This window comes from Lagopus muta, chromosome 3 (genome assembly GCF_023343835.1).
Source record: "Lagopus muta isolate bLagMut1 chromosome 3, bLagMut1 primary, whole genome shotgun sequence".
Taxonomy (NCBI): domain Eukaryota; kingdom Metazoa; phylum Chordata; class Aves; order Galliformes; family Phasianidae; genus Lagopus; species Lagopus muta.
In genome coordinates this window covers 87,948,138-87,969,393 of record NC_064435.1, presented here as the reverse complement: position 1 = coordinate 87,969,393, position 21,256 = coordinate 87,948,138, and the positions used below count along the sequence as shown (strand labels likewise).

Genomic DNA, 21,256 nt, shown 5'->3' with positions numbered 1-21,256 from the left:
TTCTATTTGCCTTACTCTCTGAAACGACACACATCTTGTACTTAAAAAAGATAGACTGGTTAGTAACACACAAATGTTCATAGACACAGCTTCTTTACAGAGAAGTAGATCACACCACTCTCCCTGTGTATTTAGGCATAGTGGGAGGCTGTAGTTTTTAACGTCAGATCTGTGTCTGGGTAAGAGGGGCTGTATTTCCACTCCTGGAGCAGCGAGAGATTAGCAGCTTGAAATCACTTTGACAGTTTCAGTTACTCTACAGCATACCGCAGGGAGCTTTAATTCCAACCTGTGAAATTGTAATTGCTTCCCGAGAGGAGTGGAAGGGTTCTGAGTAATGGCCACAGCCAAGCTCTGTGTCAGGGTTGCCAGTTGCTGCCACTTCAGATATTACTTGCTGTTAGTCAAAAATCACTCCAGCTTTCCGTATGGGAAGCTGAAGTGGGGAGTGAATTAAATTAACAGAAGCTATCAGATGTTCGGATGTGCAGGCAGTGATGTGATAGGGGGGATGAACTCCCCTCAAAAGGTACTTTCTCCTTTCTCTTTCAAACAACCCTTATATAAAACACATCTTTTATTTCATACTCCTTTTCTAAGCAAGTGTGCCATTAATAGGAGACTCCAAGAAAAAGATTAAATGACAAATTCCTCCAGCATCCAAAATCATGCAGAAGTAAACACAGAAAGCATGCACTTAGTATTTTTCAGAAGAGATTTAGGATGCCCTTGCTACTTAAGTCTTGTGGTTTGCAAGATTCCTCACTGAAAACAGCCAAAGAGAAGTCAAAGCTGGGACAGACAGTAAGAAAAATGGCTGAGTCTGTCTTGGCACCAAAAAGAAACACTGTATGCTAAAAAGCAAAACGAAAACAACAAAACGAGCACTGAATGTAGACCTCTTATTAGCCAGACACGCTCTATAGTGACCAGTGTGTTTATGTACCTGGTAGAGTGAGATATCTGACTGTGGGGAAAATTCTCCTGCAACATCCTCATTAATTTAGAGTGCAGTAGGTTTCTCTGACGTAGATTTTTCTCTGCAGTAGATTTTCTCTCTGACGGCTTCTAAAAAGAATACACAATATAAGTAAGTCTCAAACATATTGCTGATTTAATTTTTAATTCTTCATTTTAATTCTGATGTAATCTAAGTGCCACCTGGCCAGGCACCGAGAAGCATTCAGGGAACAAAACGGGGACAGAACTTATAGATCAGATATGTTCAGGTCAACCTGCTCCAGAAAGGAGAGAAGGCTTCTTCAAAGTCTCAGATGTAAACTAATAGAAATGCATGAAAAACACATTACTCCTCTACAATACAAAGTGTGAAAAAGCCCTCTTGAAATCTGAAGGAAAATAATAAAGCACTTGATGTACAACACTTCCTACTTATCAGTGGAAAGCTCAGTTTAAGGATATACTGCATCTGTGGGCACTGTCACTTACTGAAAAGTTCTCTTTGCCCTCTTTTCATACACTGCATTATTTCCAAGAAAATAAGCTGGTTCCATTAGCACCAACAAAATCGAAATCACAAGCTTCATAAATCTCTGCAACAGCTGATGCAATGAGTCTGTAATTGCTATGATTAGATAAGCTAGAGTGGCTGACAGCGAGAGTGCTAGAGGCATAGCACAAATCTGCATAGTTTATTCCTGTCAAATGCAAAAATTTGGCTTAGATGTGAAGATTTTGTCAACTCATAGTTTTCCTGTGATATACGGCACTTTCCTGCAAATTTCAGCTCCTGGAATCAAGTCCTTTTTTTTTTTTTTCCTGTTTCTTTCTTCTTTTTTTTTCTCCTTTTTTAAGAATTCCAGATTTGTTAAAAATGTAAATTACTGATTGTCACATATTTCTGGTTGTAAAGAAAAACCTGGAAAGCAAGCAGAAGCAAATCAAGATCACAGGATTTTGATCCTTCCTCCCTTCCTCTCTTCCTCCCTTCTTTGTTTCTCTCTCTCTTTCTTTCTTTAATCTCAACATTTTTGAGTTCTGGCTCATAACTGTTAGTGGTTGCAGTAAGAAAAATAGTATTTAATTCATTACACACCTAAACTCTTGGAGACAGTTACATTTGTTGATACGTCCTACAGGCCGTATTGGAAGCACTGTGGTGGAACTGCTTGATTAATTGCCTGTATGTATGATAAAACCTCAACTTAAACAGCACAAAGCGTGATTATTCGTCTGCACTGTAGAGCCAGGTGTGGAACACAGACTCAGTCCTACACTAACATGCTGAAAACACTGTCCCTGCTTTAAGATTTAAAGAAAGCTTTGCAAGTGGTGGTTTGAAGATCTATAAAGGCGACAAGGGGTGAATAAAGAACAATTTCATGCATATAACAGCTGGGAAGACTTTAGTCCCTGACTGAATAGCACAACCTGAGATGTACAGAGACCTTGTAGTGACAGAAATGGCTTGCAGGATGTAATTAGAGATTTGGAGTGGGCAAAATGTAGCTTTCCCACTAAAGGAGCAATACTGCCTTACACACAATATGATCTAGTACACAGCTAATATCAGATTCACCTTTGTTTCTCTGAGCGTTGTACTGTCTATGGAGATTGTATTAAACCCACCCTATAGCAGAACTCTACCACTGGAATTCCCATTCAACAGTAAAAAAACCCACACAACTGTCTTTGTAAAAAAATGATTTTTGTTGTATCAACAAAGCTTAGTAATTCCTTCTGAAGTTGACAGGCAAGATGGCAGACCAAGAATTCTTTCAGACAGGAGAACAAAATCAATAGCAACAATGATGAATTTTAATGGCCGAGCAGTGTTTGATTCTAATGTAAAAAGATACATATCACACTGCATTAAGCAAAATCTTTAAGGAAGCTGTAAATGTTCTGCACATAAAAGACTAGCAGAAAAGCTCAATTGAAAGATTTATTAAAAGCTTTATGAGTTTTCTGCACACAATTCAACCTGCCACGGCAGTTACAAAAAGAGTAAGCAATGCAAACATTGCATCATTTTAGAAAAACTAAGAGGAAGAAAGATACAACAAACTTCCCTGCCAAACAAAGATCTCAAACTTCAGGTCTCCCAGAGCTTATTAGCATTCTCTCCTATGAATGACAGGAAAGGCATAGGGTGAGTACAAATTATTGCCCGATTTATATCACTTTTTAAGAGAGAGAGAATTGTTGCTCTAAGTGTTTTCTTTGAAGATTTTAAACAGCAATTTTTTTTTTTAAATGAAAACCGCATTCAATTCACAGTTCTCTTTTAACTCCTCCATAGTAAACCATAGCAAGAAATGCCAGTAGAGCCAGGCTGACAGACAGTATCTTCAGTCCTCTTCCTTCTTGGTGCCATGGGAGATGCAAAGCCATCCAGGGGATGAGTGCTGCTTTCACTGGGATCTCAGCAGACGGATGTGCTTTCCACTTTGTGCCATTCCGTGCATGCCTGAACTCCTGTGAAGAAATGCATGCATTAAGATTGAAACTTTGCTATGTATTTCTGATTGTACATATCAAATACAAATAGAATCTTCCCTTTGCACTGACGTTCAAGATAATACACTTTTTCACTGCAAATTCAATCTGCACTGCACCAACATCTAGTCGTCTGTTTTTCATACAGAATTCTTACCAACGCCATACAAAGTCAATCTTTCTAATGGAATTAACTGCCACATCAATGAAGCTGTTAACAAGAGAAACAGATCTCCCAATAGAAACCTTCTCATTCAGCTCCCTGGTGTGCCTGCCATTACCACTCTCAACCTGACTGCAAGCACCAAGATCCTCCAGAACATGTGGACTTCTAACTGCAGCACAAGTTACAGATGCTGAATCACCACTTCAGCTTAAATCCAAGAGGAAAGAATAAGATATTCCTCTGTCTTGCAACCTTGTTCAGTTCAGCATGCTATCCATGGAGATATTTAAAAGTAAGAGCATCTATTAAAGCTGTAATCTGATTACATCTCCAAGAGGTGTAAGTGGAAAAGAAAGTAAAAGGTGTAATTACACAAGGGTGAAATGATCTTGCATCAGACAATTCAATACTTCTGTTCAGCATTTCTTTCATCTTCTCTTTATCTCAATAATGAATTCAACTGAACTCAGCCTGGTTTATAATTGGTCTGAAATTGTTCTGGATAAAAAAAACTTAGATGAATCCCCCTCCTACACCCCCCCCCCCCCCCCTTTTTTTTTTTTTTTCTTTTACACTGTATAGGAAACAAGTCAGGCACACAGAAAGTACCTCTCTGGATAACCTTGCATTTCCAAGCAGCTGGAGCAGGGTCACATGAAAGCACAGACTAGATGCTTGATTCCCTCCTTCACCAAATGTATTGCTGGGCAAATTTAAGGAAATATCAGAGCTCCAAGACATGTGCTTGCCCAAGGAAGTGTGATTGCACAATTCAGACTGTCTGCAACTGCCTCTTGTTTCTCACTTCAGGAATCAGTTCCATTATAGCAATTGCAAAAGGAAACTAATGATTGCTGCGGGCTGGGTGAGCAAGCATCAAAGGGGTAAATGACAGCCTGGCTTAAGTGTTATTTTAATATCTGGAGTATTTTTGATTTAGATCACAATTCACATAGGTGGAAGGCTACTGAACAAGTGACATATGAATGGAGGAGGAGTTCTTACATGTACTACCCCCAGAAGATCATCAGCCGGGTGAAGAGAAGGAAACAGGTAAGCAAGTTGGAGTATAGTTATCTGAAGCATAAGGCATGGCAACAATACCAAAACTATCAACACACTGCTCCATATTGCTAACAGCTATAACCAATGAGTTTTAGTTACTAGCCACAGCTATTTTATCCCCCAAAATCAAAGTTGATTAGCCCTTGTATGCAGAATAACCTGGAAACCATATGGTATCAACTATTAATAATGTTCATATATATGAATCAAAATTCATCTGCAGTATACTCATTTTAGAGATGCATAAAGCCTTTCTCTTCTTTGAAGATCTCACAAATCTCTAAGTAGCACAATTTATGGTCACGCTGAGTTTTCACATGAATTTCTTCATGTTAACACTAGAGTCTGAGGCGATTCAGAGAATGGGTTAGGCCATAAAAATAACAATATAATCCAACATAGATGTATTTGAAATTTAATTTTTACTGATTCACGACTTTTCAAATCTGGGTAACTGCAACCCAACTCCTAACTCCTGATTAAATATTCATATGCAGTTTGATAATCCTAAAGTAAAGTCCTGAACATTCAGTTGTACAAAACCAGATATCCTCTGTCAGAAAACAGACAACATGACAACTACCTCAGTAGTTTCTAGCTACCTCACCCACGCTGCTCCACATGCACTGCCCTCATTTCCTATACACTGTCTCTATGGGACTGAGGATAGCCAGCAAACAACCCAAACACAACAAGTTACAACTGATACCAGGTTTTGAGAGACTTGGCGTTTCTTCTTCTATTCATTTATTTTACTAACAGTTAAACACATTAGTGCCTCATGCATTCATTCACATCCCTGCATAGTGGTTTTCAGTAGTGATTCCACTGGCACCTTATTTCTATTTCACAGTTTTTCTGGTTTCCAGCGTATAACCAAACAATCTTTTGTCCACTCTGCAGTTTGCACGACAGCTTTGAAACATGATAATCTCTCAGAGACACCTGCAGGTAGATGCATCTTCCTAACAGCCTGCTCTGCAGCTCTGTAAGGTGCAGCACAGAGCTCTCAATAGCTAAACTGGACACGCTGTCTCAAGCCTGAGTGAAGGGCTGCAGCGGCCATCAGTGCAGTGAGTAAAACAGTGAAGAGCCCCCCTATATAATCTGCCCTTAATATCATGTAACTATCACAGTGCCAGATGTGGAAAACACAACATACATGTTTTTATCTGTACAGAAGCCATTTTGTAGGCTCCATTTGAGGAACTGGTTTTCAGTAGTATATACCATAGTTCATATTGCACGCACAGAGAAGGACAGGAGAAGATGAAATTGCACAAGCCAAAATTAAAACCATGCATTCTAAAGTAGGCAAGACAAATTTCAGTAGCTTCTTTGGGCCTTCATCTAACCCTCAGAGTTTGCAGTACTTAACTGCTATATCCTGAGATCCTCCACAATTTTTATTTTCCCTAAAGCTTTCTATCCAGTGTACCTCGAGGAATGAGACAACTGCAGAGCACCTTTCTTAAAACCAAGATCATTATATCCACTTTGGCTGGCTGGAGGCAAACATTTCACCTCTTGAGCTAGCTAATTCCCTCCAGCTCTGACTTTATGGAAGCATTAATTCTGCAAGGCCCTTGTTGTATCTCTGGAGAAAAGTGTTTACTGTACACAATCACTAGTGAGAGTGCAACACTTTGTGAACCTGGGCTCACAAACACCTTCGTAGCTGCAGGACTTGGGAAGATTAGCATAATGATTCAGCTTTTTGGAATTTAGATCTAAATCCAAAGAGTCTTTCTTATCTGAAAAAATACTTGGGGGAAATAATAAAGAAGTTTCCAGAAATATAAATTCATACTAATTTAAGTCTTGTTAGGCCATAAATTCTTGAGTTGCTTGTTATTAATAACGAGGACTGTTCTCACTGAAAAGAAAAAGGTATTCTAAGATGTACACATATACTATTAATCAAAACGAGGAGAAGAGGAAGAATTAGCAAACTGAAATGCAAAGAAGGCATTTTGAGCTAAGCATCTTGTATTTCCATGGAGTTAGCCTTTCATCTTGTTTTGGCAGCCACAAAGTAAACACAAGACTTTGCTAATAAGGTATATTATAAATTATTAAACCATCTAGTATATGATCAAATGCATTTCAGATTATTTTTTGCATAATTCTGCCTTGACAACTGCCAGGAGTAATATATTTTCTGTACTCTTGCACAGACCCATTGACTGCTGTCTTTCTGAAGCTCCAGTCACAGTCTTAAACTGCTATGCATGAAAGAAACAGACAATCACATCAAAACCTAGGCTTTGGCATCTGTCGATCACAGCCTAGCTTTCTGTAAGATCTCACTTCATGTTAGTCAACAAAGACATGATAGCAACTCTTTAGCTCTGAGCTGAGGTTTTAATAGATTCAAAACATTCCTTACATGCAAATTTCTTCCATGGCTCAGGGGCACTGTTAGAGCTTGAAGTGTTAGCTAACTGCTGTGAAAAACTACTTGGCTGAGCATATCTCAAAATAAATTCGACTTCTGAATCTTCTAGCACAAGCAAGTATATCTTCTACGCTTGCACTACTGGGTTTAAAAATATGGACTTCTATATAATCACACACAAGTAGCCTATGTGACAAATTAGAAGAAAACATATAAAAAATACGCATTTCATATCCTACTGTGCCGTTTGAATCTCTGTGCTATCACACTTTGGAGGCATTTTTCAGATTTAAAAAACAAACAGTTACTGAAGGTCACACAAGTTACACACTGGAAACACATGTATGTTGTTATATTTAATGGTTCCAGAAGACCCATTTAGATGTGAAGCTATTAAGAGAGCTCCCTTGATTTATTACTGTATTCTACTAGCCTCCTGCAACTGTGGAACAATGATTACAAAGCAGAAAATGAACAGCTTTTTTTTTTTTCTCTAATGAAATTACATGATAATTTCCATAAGAAATACCCCTACCACCATGTATACACTCCCAGTAAATGCACAGTGCTGTTGTTCAGATAAAATGCTGCCTAAAAGCATGCTTGCATCAAATGTTATCATCTGTGTATCACTGCTAGGAACTTGCTGATTCCAAATTCCAACATTTATTACTTGTTTGTTTTAAGAAATGGAAAACATTGACAAAATAATTAAAGAAATCATGCACTTCTGTGAAGGGAATGTTGTATTTTATTTTCCTTTTTTTTTTTTTTTTTTTTGGTGTGTGCATAAGTACGTGCATGTGTGCATATGTGCGTGGTGTGAGCATGTGTCTTAAAGATACAGAAAGAACTGAACCGGGATAAATACAAATTTAATACTAAATTCTCACTAAATGATCAGTCTTGGTGATAATTAGGATTCTATTATCCCCAAGACATTACCACTGGAGTTATAGCAGGAAAATAAATTAACCAAAGCATCATGCAAATGGCTGCCACTAATTGCTATAACTATCTTTCTGTCTGTCAGAGGATCCCAGGCTAATTCAGTCTGCACCTAACCCATCCTGCTGCTCAAAAAAGGATCAGGTATGGCCAGCTTGCTGAGGGCCTTAACTAGTCAGGCCTTGAAAACCTCCAAGGTCAGAGACTGCACAGCCTCTGGACTGTTGATCAACTACTTGATGGCATTCATGGCAAAAATTTTTCTCCTTATATCCAGTCTGAACCTCTCGTTACAATACATGCTTAGTGTCTCTCCTCCCAGAAACACCACTCTGAAAATGGAGTCTTCTGAATAGTCTTCCCATAGGAACTGGGGGTCTTCTGTTTAGTCCCCCTGAAGAGGCCCGTTCTTCAGATTTCAACAAGTCCACTCCCTCAGCCTCTTCTCACAGGCCAAGTACTCCAGATCAGACCATTCTGGTGACCCTACACTGACCTCATTTCACTGATCAATCCAAAATTTGCATCCATATCACCAAGCGTGCCTCTATCAAGTCAAGTAGTGCTATAACAATAGTCCTAACAGCTGGACCACGGTCAAATACAAACTTAAAATAAATTGAACAATAGGAAAATATGCAGAGACAGACTTTAAGCAAAACTCTATCAAATTTGACAGTTTGTTCCAGGTTTGTCATCCCTTGTGATCAGTTTTAACTACAGCCTATCTCTGACCTGCGTAGCAATTGGGCAAAACCTCATTTCTTTCCCAGTAACACTTCTGTCTGGCTTCTTTGGTCAGTGCAGCATTAATACAATTCCCATTCCTCAATTACCTCTCATTCAGTTCTGTTTTCCTTCTACTTCTCACCATTTCCCTCCTGCATCACCTGACCACATAGCTTCTCCTAATAAACAAAAGCTTCCTGTATCATGGCTTTCTGCCCATGTCAAGAGAATCACAGAGTTGGAGGTGATGGAAGGGATCTCTGGTGATCACGCAGTCCAGCCCGCTCTGTTAATACAGGTTCCCTACAGTAAGTCACACAGGAAAACGTCCAGCTGGGTTCTGAATATCTCCAGAGAAGGAGACTCCAGAACTTGTCTGAGCAGTTTGTTGCAGTGTGCTGTCACCCTCAAGGTAAAGAAGTTTTTCCTTATTTCATATGGAACTTCATATGTTACAGTCTGTGCCCCTTGATCTGTAGCTGGGCATCACTGAAAAGAGCCCAGCCCTACCCACTCAACTCCTGCCCTTTAGATATCTATAAGCATTGATAAGATCCTCCCTTGGTCTTCTCTTCTCCTAGCTGAACAGTTCCAAGTCCCTTAGCCTTTCCTCATAAGGGAAACGCTCCAGGCTCTTCCTCATCTTTGTGGCCCTCCACTGAACTCTCTAGAAATTCTCTGTCTTTCTGAGGAGCCCAAAGCTGGACACAGTGCTCCAGATGTGGCCTCGCCAGGGCAGAGTAGAAGAAGAGGATCACTTCTCTTGATCCACTGGTCATGCTCTTTTTAATGCACCCCAGGATACCCATTGGTCTTCTTGGCCACAGGGGCACACTGCTATCCCATGGCCAACTTGTTCACCAGGACACCCGCATCCTTCTCTGCAAAGCTCCTTTCCAGCAGTTCAGTCCATAACTTGTAATGATGTAAGTGGTTATTCTTCCTCAGGTGTAGGACTCTGTACCTGCCTTTGTTGAGTGGTCAGGCGCTGGAACGGGCTGCCCAGGAAGGTAGTTGAATCACTGTCCCTGGAGGTGTTCAAGAAACATTTGGATGTTGTACCAAAGGTGATAGTTTAGTGGGAAAGTACTGGTGGTAGGTGGATGGTTGGACTGGATGATCTTGGAGGTCTTTTCCAACTTTGGCAATTCTATGATTCCCTGCTCTTTCCTGTGTTCTTACCTAAGGGTAGACCTTCCTACTTCTTTTTGCTCCTCCAAATTATCTTTAAGCATTAGCATTCCTTCCCTGAGCCTCAAAACTCATAATGTAGTTAGTTAGAAGCTAGACAAAAGGGTAAGTAACTGGGGCTTACTAAATGACTTCCTTTCTGATGCACTTTTAGACGTGGGAAACACACAAAAAATCAAATAACAAAAGAAACAAAAAGAATAACAACAAACAGCCAAGCAGATGTACGCCAAAAACACCTCCAAAATCCTTAAAACATACTCTACTTGAGAAGTACTGTTTTGCATTATATTCACTTGTTCTAGCTTGTTTCTTTATCTACCTATATATCCTTCCAGTAAGAAGCTGACTCCGTTTTTATACAATAATATTTTGTGATACTATTAAACTCCTACTACACAGTGTACACATTTTCAAAATAAACTCAGAAGTAGCATTTTGAAGAACAGTGTAATGTCTGGATTCTAAGCTTTTTCCTTAACAAGGTGTGTGGGATATCAATCACTACACTGAGACCTCACACCACAGGAAACCAGCAACCACAAGAGAACTGAGGGAGATTTGAAGCAGAAAATTTGTGATTCAAAATTCACAGTAACCCAAATAACAACCTGAAATGAAGAATGAACTTAGGAACACAATGTGGACAAATTCAGAATTGTGATCTGTCACTATTTGCTTCCTTGTACAGAAATGGCATCTCCTTTGTAAGGAGATGGCAGCTGCTTGCTCTGGCCACTTATCTGGTAATTAGATGGTTAGCAAATGAATCTGTTTCCTAGAGATCACCAGCACAGCATTCACAGCTTTGGATTGTCTTTCATGTCACTATCATCTCTACAGAAATGCACCACTCACTGCCTCACTGTGCTCGCAGCCTCTGTTTGGTCTCTGATGTCTGGGCCAACATAAAATAGGAAGCATTACTTTCAGAGCAGCTCCCATATTAATGCCACAAGAACCATCAATATAAGTGAATAATATGTACGTTTCAATAGCAACATGAGTAATATTGCTTTTACTTGGAAGTGAACTATTAATACATCAACTTTAAGAGGAGTTCTATACTCACAAATAATAGAAAGTATCCTCCTAAGCACTGTTATTTGCAAAGAGCACTGTGATAAATATTCAGCAAAAATCTCAAGGGAGATTCTCTTTCAAAATCAGGAAAAAGTCACAAACAGCATCATGCAGTCTCATAAACATGGTATAAGATGGGCATTCTTAATATTTCGGAATCATATTTCTTCCCACAGTTTCAAATTCTGTATCAGTTTGTAGCTTTGGGTTCTATACGCTGCCCTCACTTCACAAGAAGTGAAACAAAATTAAAATGCCTCCAGAGCCATACTGCAAGCCAGCAATATAGAGCTCTACAATTCTTGTCTTAGATTTCAGTTGTCACCAGAAGCCAACGCAGCCTTTAAATTCTTTAATCCCTATCAAGCATAAGATTTAAATCCATTTTCTTAAAGTTACACAATGTCCTCATATTTAGTCACCTCACATTTTCTGTTGCATTTGTTTCTGCCCTGTATTGCATGCATCCAATTGCTGAGAACGTATGTGTATACAAAGCACAGCTGGAACCAGTCCTCTGTGAAAAGGAGCATTTCTGTAAGGCTGACATCCAACGGTTCATAAACTGTTGACCAACTTTGTGGGTTCATCGATAATCCAAAGGTTTGCTCTTCATGTGGTCATGGCCTCTTTCCTTTAAGTATCCTTACTTGTTGCAGGAGGTCTCCCACAGTGCAGTTAGCATACTCCTGAGCATGTAAGGGAGTATCTTGAAATGGGAGGCTCCTTTTTTAATTTCACACTCAGCCAAGTTCAACTGCAGTTAATGGAGGACTCTCCCATGGAAACATCAAAGAACAGTTACTGCGAGCAGCAAGTCTAACTGCTCTAACACAACCTTAGTATGCCAAGCCTCTACAAGTGACTCATCAGCCTGTCTCCGCAATAAAGATTACATGAGAAAAATCTTTGTTGGCTTGTTGTGTACTCCATGCTAGATAACCACGATAGCACCTCAGCATTATGTATAAGACATCAAAGAACTGTGAGTATTCAGTCTACAAGCTGTAACGAATATCTACCCTCAGGAGAGCATTTCCACCTTTCAGAGGGTGGTCTGACTAGACAACCAACGTCTGTATCTGTAAAAGGTTCGAGAACATACACGTGAACTTGCATCTTCTAATACTAAAATACCAGAGATCTGTACCTCATCTGAGAGCCTCCAAAAATCCACTGGACCTCATATCCTGTGTATGGAAACTGCTAAGTCATAGCCTGAACACTGACCGATCACCGGGGGAAAAGACAGGGTCGGCCCTGGGAGCACAGGTGAAGGCAACGCAGCTGTGTGACTGGAAGGGATGGAGCCTGGCTGCACCTCTCCTACACCCCAGTTAAGGGCTGACTGCCACTAGGGAAAGATTTCTGGTTAGAGATCCCTCCTTTGTGGAGTTTTTCCTTACCAGCTTAGATCTTTGGAGATGGGTGAGCATTCCTTTCCTCTTTATCCTTCTGTCACTCCTGTGCTGTCTTCCCACTGTGCTAATCTTTCTGACTGTAACATCCTGGAGTTAGTTTCTCTTAAATGCTGAGCAGTTACAGCTGAAATTCATTTGAACACATGCTACGGGAAGTTTAGTAATTTGTAAATATCTGGTTCTAAGCACTCTGAATTGATTATCACACTTCTTTATGAGGCTGACCAGTGTAAGAACATCTTCCTCTGCCTCGTCTTCATGTGTGAAACGGGAAGATGAAAGCTGTGTTTCAGGAGAATAATGTAAAAATAACCTTAATACTGTGTCTGAAATATTCAAAAAGCTAGTAATGGGAGTCTAGGAAAGGTTAGAAAAGTAATTAGAAAATCCCTTGAGAGTAAACTGTCTACAGCAAATAACAGTTATTATAAAATGAACAATGAAGAGGAAAAATATCTAGCAATTGCTTATTAGTCTCAGCTCTGCACATAAAAGGAAACAAATCTGTATGTACAAAAATTGTGCATAAGCACATAATTAAGACATTGAAACATAACATGGTGGGCATCTACATGGAAAAGAGGAAGTGAAATTCTAGAATTTCCTTTTTTTTGGAGTATTTCACTTTATACTCCAAATGATTTGTGCACACATGTACACAAGAAATGTCATTCTTAGTTTCTTGTTATATCATAGGTTTTCAGTGTCAGTGCAGTGTTACACTTTTCTCTGCATCTACAAGGATATAGCCAGCAGAACACAACTCGTACTACTTTAATACATCGTCTTTTTTTACCTTTTGGTGTTTGATTGTTGATTTGGTCTCTTGGTTATTACAAGTTGTGTAATTGGAATTGACTCCCAAGCAACTGGTGTCCTTGATTCTATCTCATCTGTGTCCATGATAGTACTTTTCAGCCTATTCATCCATTTCAGCAATGGAAAAGCAATCAAGTTTAATAAATATCAAAGGCTGGTATTAAAAAAAATAAATAAATAAAATCTAAACCAGTGCTTCTGTTGAGGAAAAGGTCAAAGAACAATCTGCCTTTTTGCCCTCATCTTGCTGACTAACCTGCGCTCCTATACTTCCAAATAACCTACAGTATTTACACAAACCATCTACAATACATTATACGCCCACAGAGTAGTCACAGAAGACAGGGAGGATGTGGATATGAAGCTGTGGTTTTTGTTAATAGAAACATGGTAGGAACCATACGACTCAAACTATGGAAAACCAGGCTTCATTAGATCAACTACTCACTTCTTCATTCTCTTTCTAACCCCGTGAGGACTGTATTCTTGCAAAAAGACTGTTTTTGTATCATAGCACTTCAAAACTAAAGGGAAGACCAGATGAAAGCTGAATAGAGAATAAACACGTGAGAGGAAGGGAGGTGGCACTTCTCAACGTGGGATGGGACACAACATTTCAAAAATCCAGTTTGCTCATAAATATAAACAGCCTTCACTTCCCATTTTTCTCCTGGCTTTCCATAGCTGAGAGATGTATCTGACTTGATCCTACCTTATAGAACTATGACGATGAGAATGGTTTCACATAGCTGTTGCTGTTGCAAAGGGATTGAATCTACTTTTGATATGTGCCATGTTAGGTCAAAATAAAAATGGTAATAACTTTCCATCAAATGCGGTAGTGTTTCTAGGCTATTTTCTTATAAATGAGGAAAGTATGAGGTTGTTAAGACAGACTGACAGTCTTCAAAAGGAATTTCACTCACCTCCAAATCATTTCTTGCACTTCTCTGAAAACAAAACAACACAAAATCTTTCCTAATGTTAGGTAATAGATACACACTGCTTTCAGGAAAAATAAATTAAGAAGATGTAGGATAAACACAAACAGAAAATGGCTAACATGTATAACGTGCCCACAGAGATGGTAAGCACAAGCCCACAGAAGAGTAAGTGTAGGATTTAATTTAGTCTAACAAATTAATGGGTTTGGATTTTAAAATGCTTCATGCCTACAAACTAAAGCTTAACAGCAATACAACAGGATTTTTATTGCACAAGATACTCTCACAAGCATAAATCTATAATTCATTCCTTTCCAGCTATTTAGAGCTGTACATCTGGCTTTCCCCTGCAGTCCTGTGACAGAATCTGATCATGCTGCAGAAGGTTAAGCACTCCTCACTGAAGAAAACTAATGAACTAATGTTTCTTTAGACAGAAATACATGTTGAATAGTTCAAATAAGAGAAGATTTTCTGTAATTTTAAGCCTTACTTTCATTACTTCACTAAATTTATAATACATCTAGAAAAAACTATCAGAAATGGGATATTCACAGACATCTTTTTTTGTATGATAATTATGCTATTTTCACTTATCAGAGATTTTGAACGTGCAAAATAATTTCCATACGGATAAGATAAGGCACAGACAGACTGACTGAAATGACTTACAACCATGCATGAACTCACATCAAAACAAGGATGAGATTTAAAAAAAATTTAAAAAAGCCTTTAGCTCTGATAACAAGACCCTTTCTTGAGGGGCAAGAAATCCATCTTGTTCATATTAGGTATTGGTAGTTTTCATAGTCATACGTTATCTTTGACAAAAGGAAGAGATGAAGCACACTGCCTATACATCTTTGTTCCAGGAAAAGCGTCTTCAAAAAAAATTTACAAGCAGTAACAATCACATATTCATCACAGTTTGTAGTATGGAGCAGTCAATCCTTTTTGACTGGCCATAAGTCTATCGTGAGCCTTACACTACGACACCTTGCCAATTACGAAGCATGGCATGAATTCATCATGTGATGAACAATTACTAGTTCTTCTCCACACATTATATATGCTCCAAAATCTGTACCCTGTCCTGGTGTCTGCTGGAAAGAGGGTGCTGGATAGTATCTACTGAGGAGGCTCACTTCAGAGGCTGCCCCTTTCTGCTCTTGTGTAATGACAACACCCTCACACATCTTGGAAAGGGCTCTGTTACAGGCCAAGTCCCACAGAACAGTTTTTCTACCCATAAGGCCAGGCAAAAAGGCAAAATAGAGTGTTATTCAAAAGAAGTTGTCAGCACTGCACAGCAACGTCATTTGTTACAGCACCTGGTGACTTAGGATGAGCTGGAAGCCAGAAAATAGCTGCTTTCTTACAAAATGATGATCTATGTAGGTCAAATATTGTCTGCCTACAGGCCCCTAATTATTCTGTGTGATTATTATCACCCACAACAACTGCAAACGTGAATTTCTTTTTAAGAAATGTTTATCACTGATACCTTCTCAACTCCATGTTTTTATTTTACAAACCATTTGTCAGCCCTCCTCTACAATAAAAACTACTTGAGAAAAACAGACATTATTTCTTGCACACCTTGATGCTGCACACAGTTCAGATTTGGTTTTGACTTTACACCAGTGTATCTTAAAATTGTGCCAGCACTTATGACTTCAACAGTGAAAAGGTGAAGCACCACTGAAGTATATATATTGCCCTCACTATACTTCCCAAGTCTCTACTTTTGATAGTACTTCCAGGATTTTAATTAGCATGTATTATTTAGCCTGGCACTGGACTAAGTCAGAATAAAAACAAACTGCATTTTTAAGCAGAGTTCTAACATCTGAAACAATAAAGAGAGGTATGGGGGAATCCTTAAAGTTCTTTAAATATCCATTAGGAAGTAGTCAGAGGAAGATTATCAAGATTAGTGTATTGTACAGTGAGCAGAAGTAAGCTAGTTCTCTCTAATAAATGCTTAAATAATTAAATACTTTTCTAAATATTTCTTCTACTTAATGGTCTTCGATAAAACCCGCAGGAACAATTTCTTTTGGAACATGCTATAAATAAGAACAAAACCTTGAATTAAATAAATTTCAGTATCAGGGTTCCTGAAAATCCTCAGTGCAATAAGCGATGAGCCAAATTTCTTACTTCTCAAACTTTACAAGCAAATTACTGCTCGCTTAGTTTGAGAGGACTCCTTAAAAAAAATCTTAGATTGAGGGAGAGATTGTGGTAGGAGGGCAAAGGTTTAATTCTATCACTGTTTGGTCCAGTAGATTTGCAACGTGCTTTATTGCTCAATGACATGATCAAGGCTTTGATCTCATTATGCAGCAAAGGATCTAGAGTGAATGGGATGAGATGGAATACAGTTTGTATAAACAGAAGATTACTGGATGCAATCTCTGAAGAAGAACTGGTTTGCCACATTTGCACAGATACCGATAAAAACTTAATAATCCATTTCTTTCTTCTACTGAAAAGGCTCTCATACCTTTATCATCCTTTACACCACGGAAAATCACTAATTCAGTGTTACTGGGAGCAAAATTCAAAACAAAACCATAAATCACTCTACTATTGATAGCATCAAACATTATCTAGTTTGAGTGGGAAAATATGATTATGAATAAATCTTAGCACATTACTATAATTCAGAATTAGTATTTCTGGAGTAGGTAAACATGACTTTAAAGGACTGACCAGAGTAAAAAAGTTACTTGAAAAATACATTCATATATATCTTAGTATATATTCTCATTATCATTATAAGTGTCAACAAGAGCAGAAGGGATGATTACTGAAGACTACAATACCAGTCATCTACTGAAAATCTCTTAAAACTTTTGAGGGTACAATATTATTAAAGGCTAGAAAACACCTTATTTTACTTATAACGTTTTTGTTTCTTTGTTTTTTAATTAGATGCAGGTTTTTTTTAACATTTTCAAGTTAAGATATAGCTTAATCTCATGACTGCAATTTTCAAAAGAATCTGAAAGCTAACAAAATATCTCACAATGGTTTTGGCAGGAAAAATATTTCTAAGAGGAAGAAGTTCAACATTTCAATACCTCGCATGAGTGAAAAAACCTCCTGCTGATCTTTCCTTTGTGACTGGGGAAATCTGTACTGCCCTTCTAAACCTCTGTTTCCTCTCGAGTGCTCCATGTGTCTTTTTCATGCTGACCTACTTAAGTATTCTTGTAGAAAGACTGAGGATTACCACACTGATAGATGATAAATAGGTAGAAAAATCATCCATCTCATACCTCCTATCTGTAAGCGTGAATGAAGACTAAATGTCTTATCCTAATGACTGTGTATTCACTTGCAAGGAAATGAAAGGAGATGAGAAAGAAATGGAGAGACATACTATCAGTGTGAGCTTTTTAGTGAGCTAAAGATTAGTAAAAAGAAAAGGGAAAACTAAATAATGCAAGTAAAAACACAACATGCATACAGGCTAAATATTCTACATTTGCTTTTGACTACACTGGTGTTGAACTCCACTGGAGAGGAAAATAAAGACAATTTTATAGTAACTTTTGCTGGCATAATCAGTTGGAAAAGGTGAAACAAATAGAGAAATTGAGAAAAGCTGTGGCTGCCTTTTTTTTTTCTTCTTCCTGAAAGCCAATTAACACCTAGAAAATTTATGAACTGGTACATTAAATAATGAAGCTTTACTAAAAGCCAATGCCTTTTGATCTTTTCCAAACAATCTGCTGAATTGAAAGGAAAAAAATATTTTAAAAAGAACTCCTTCCTAAAGGAGTGTCAAATAGGTAAAATTACCATGGATACACACTTCCAATTTGTCTCTAAGTCAAGGGAGAACAGATCCCCCTCTCTCATCTTACAGTGCAGCACGGGGTCAAGAACTAGAAATAATACACAAAAATGAAACAACTATTTCAGCACTTGAGGGTTCTACTTCTGGAGGCAGGAGGGGCAGAATGCTTCTAATTTTCTCTCCTTCTTCAGAAAATGACTTACAGCTGAATCATTCCAGTCATTACTATTCCCATTTTTCTGCATGTACTGCAGAGCATTAACAAAATTATACAATTTAAAGTGATTAGACGGTAACAATCAGACAAATAGCACTGTCCACTGGGTAAATGAAAAGGAAATAAACTACAGTTCTTGTCTTTCCACCTGAAATGGTATTGAGAGAGCATTTGTTTGAAAAAGGGCTGTGTAAAATGTGTTGCTTCAGCTGAGCTTTGATCACTGTAGCTGAAATTCAGCCCTGTCAGAGAGATGGGCAGAAAGGCAACCCACCCATTAAATTTAAGACCTCAGGACAAAACTAGGGATCTTACAGTCGCTCTTGGCTTTGCTTTCTTTAATCATCTCTGTGTGTTTTAACCTTCTATCCAATTCTGGATAAACGAGCCACCTTCTATTCCATTTTGTGAGCCATCAAATAAGGCTGGAGACAAACATAAGAGTTCACCTAGCTCATACCCACCACTGAAGATGGGTGACCTGTACCCAAAAATGTTTTTTCTCAGGTACTTGGTAAACTTGTTTCTAAAGAATAGCATTGAAAAAATGAATTCCTTAACTCACTACAGGCAATCCAAGCCAATTCTTATGCAGACTCAGCAAGAAAAATGTTTTCAGGCTGTAAGAAAGAATCTCTCCTGAATTTCAGAGTCTAGATTGATAAATCTTGGGCTTTCAAGTAGAAGAAAAAAATTAAATCAACTGAAATTTCCAAACAAATTAATCCAATGTGGAATACAGATGATGTGTAAATCACAAAAGCTAGCACCTAAAGAAAGGAACACCAGATTATTTTTTTTGTCTTTTTTTTTTCTCCCTGAAAAATAAGACTTTTGAAATTTCTTCCTAAACCCAAGAACAGGTGGCTTTGAGCTCCACTTTTAAAAAGGAAAGGTCCATTTTTTTAGACTCTGTTTATAGTGACACTAACTTTACAGTGACCTCTGTGAAATAATGGGAAAAAACATGAGATAAAGAGATTAATTTAGAAGGATTTTACATCACTTTATATGACTTCTCTTTACAACCATAAGGGAACAAGACGAACACATTAAATGGAGCTGATTAATAACTATAAAAGCACTAACTGGTTGCACACCTCTCACTACAATCAGTTGTTTTAGGGAAGGAGTGAGAGAGCAACTTATAGAACAAAAGGTAAGTTCCTACAACAGAAAATGCAAGAGCACTAAACATTGCACCATACTGCATGGAAATGTGGCACTGCCTGATACCTGTTTTACATTGGAAGTGTTCAATTGTTTGTCCATGTGTTTATGTTAAATAGAACATTCCCAACATTCTCTTCAAACTGCCCCTTCTTAGATGCTGTGATGTAAAAGCTTTGTAAAGTAGCTTTTCAACAGAGGCAAAAGATGCGCTTTATTTTACTTTTTCTCTTTTGGAAGTTCTGATCTTTCATTAGCGTTTCTCATACTGTCTGTATTTTATGTTAGATTTCTTTCCTTAAACCCTCATGTCATTTTTTTTTTCCATCCAAAACTTGCTTCTTTGACTTTTTTTTCCCCCCCTAATACCTGTCTTCTAATTCCTGTTTAGAATCCAAGCTTTCCATCACTTTGAAACTCCAATGTACATAAAAACTTATGCTTTATAATCCCTGCAGTTTTACACCTATCTTCCATGTCCTTGAAGGAAGTTTCCAATATAGAGATCTCAATTTTGCCATGATTTCTTTCATTTTGGTTCCAGAAGACTACACATTCTTCATTCTTCTCCATTTCATTTTGCCTACAAGTGAAGCACTTTCTTCCTAACATCAGAGAGTTCCCTTCAAGCTATGCTTTGCTGACTCTTTTTACTGGCAGTTTATATAGAAGCCTTTGATTTTTGTATCTTTTCTAGTTCCTGACATCAGGAAAAAAAGGCTGGATAACATTCAGAGGTCATATTTTGCTAAATAAATAGAAAATACTCTAACTAGGGGATGGGAACATAAAGCTTCTTTAGCAGCATCCAGTGCTATCTCCTGCCAAAAAAATAAATGAAGGGAGGACGCGGAGAAAAAGGAACAAGCAAACTGATCAAACAGTTCCTTGCTATCTATGTATCAGTGGCTTATTCCTCAATTCCTCTGAAGATCCCAAAGACTGGAATAACTCCTAGCTTAACTGTGGATATTACTGTGACCTGGGAGACATTGAGATGTGCACCAAGGTGCCAGAATAACAAACAGAGGCAAACGGAGGCTGCCTGCATGATTTGTTCACATGGGAAGCATTAGAGAATGTTATCAATAAAGCAATAGAAAACAGGTAACTGAGACAAAGATGTGCCTGCATTTGCTTCAGAAGAAAGTCAGTCACAGGTGGTTACAGAAGCAGGAATTCTAAACATAAAACAAGCATGAGCTTATAATCAAGTAGTCAGTTAAAATTATTTTTCTTTGACTTAATTTTCCATTTGATTACAATTTCCTACCAAAGGCTTCCAGACTTCCAGGCTTTGATTTTCATAATACATAACAGTTCTGGCAGGCAGCCAGCCTTTTATTTATGTCCTTCAGTCCTGAGGTCTCTTCCTTATCTATTTGTCATACTGTAGCACTTTTCTCCTTTAGTTGCAGAACACATAAGCAATTAGTTATTTCTGAACTACAGAACCCTCAAATACTTTACTTCAATTTCTTAACACCAAATCAGAATTGTCACAGATTCTTATCATTAATTGCATGATTAGGTCAGGACAAAGCCTTGTCTGTAGATATGATATATTGGTTATGCATTTTATTTTGTCCTGCTGAGAAACTATAAGGATCCTTAAACATGGTCAAAATAGATAAAAATGAAAATATCAAAATTAAATTTTAGAATTGAATGACATTCAGACTGCTGACACACTCCATTGACAGCTTCACTCATTATCTGGTGATAGCAAAATAAGTATCCTGTGCATTGCACCTTCAAAACCTCGCAGACAATATTTACAGAGCACTACATGACGTAGTAGACAAGCTTACGTGCTTTACTGAATGTCAAAATGC

General features: G+C 38.1%; 1 protein-coding gene across 3 annotated transcripts in view; it reads right to left on the bottom strand.

Annotated features, from left to right (window-relative positions):
• Positions 1–2,756: 2,756 nt before the first annotated feature.
• Positions 2,757–21,256, bottom strand: part of CDKAL1 (CDK5 regulatory subunit associated protein 1 like 1) — a 361,348-nt gene continuing 342,848 nt past the window's right edge. For all 3 annotated transcript variants that reach the window (XM_048940100.1, XM_048940101.1, XM_048940102.1), the window contains one exon: positions 2,757–3,438. In XM_048940100.1, the coding sequence (XP_048796057.1) occupies positions 3,235–3,438 (204 nt within the window). In that variant the 3' untranslated portion in view covers positions 2,757–3,234. The remainder of the gene's footprint in view (positions 3,439–21,256) is intronic.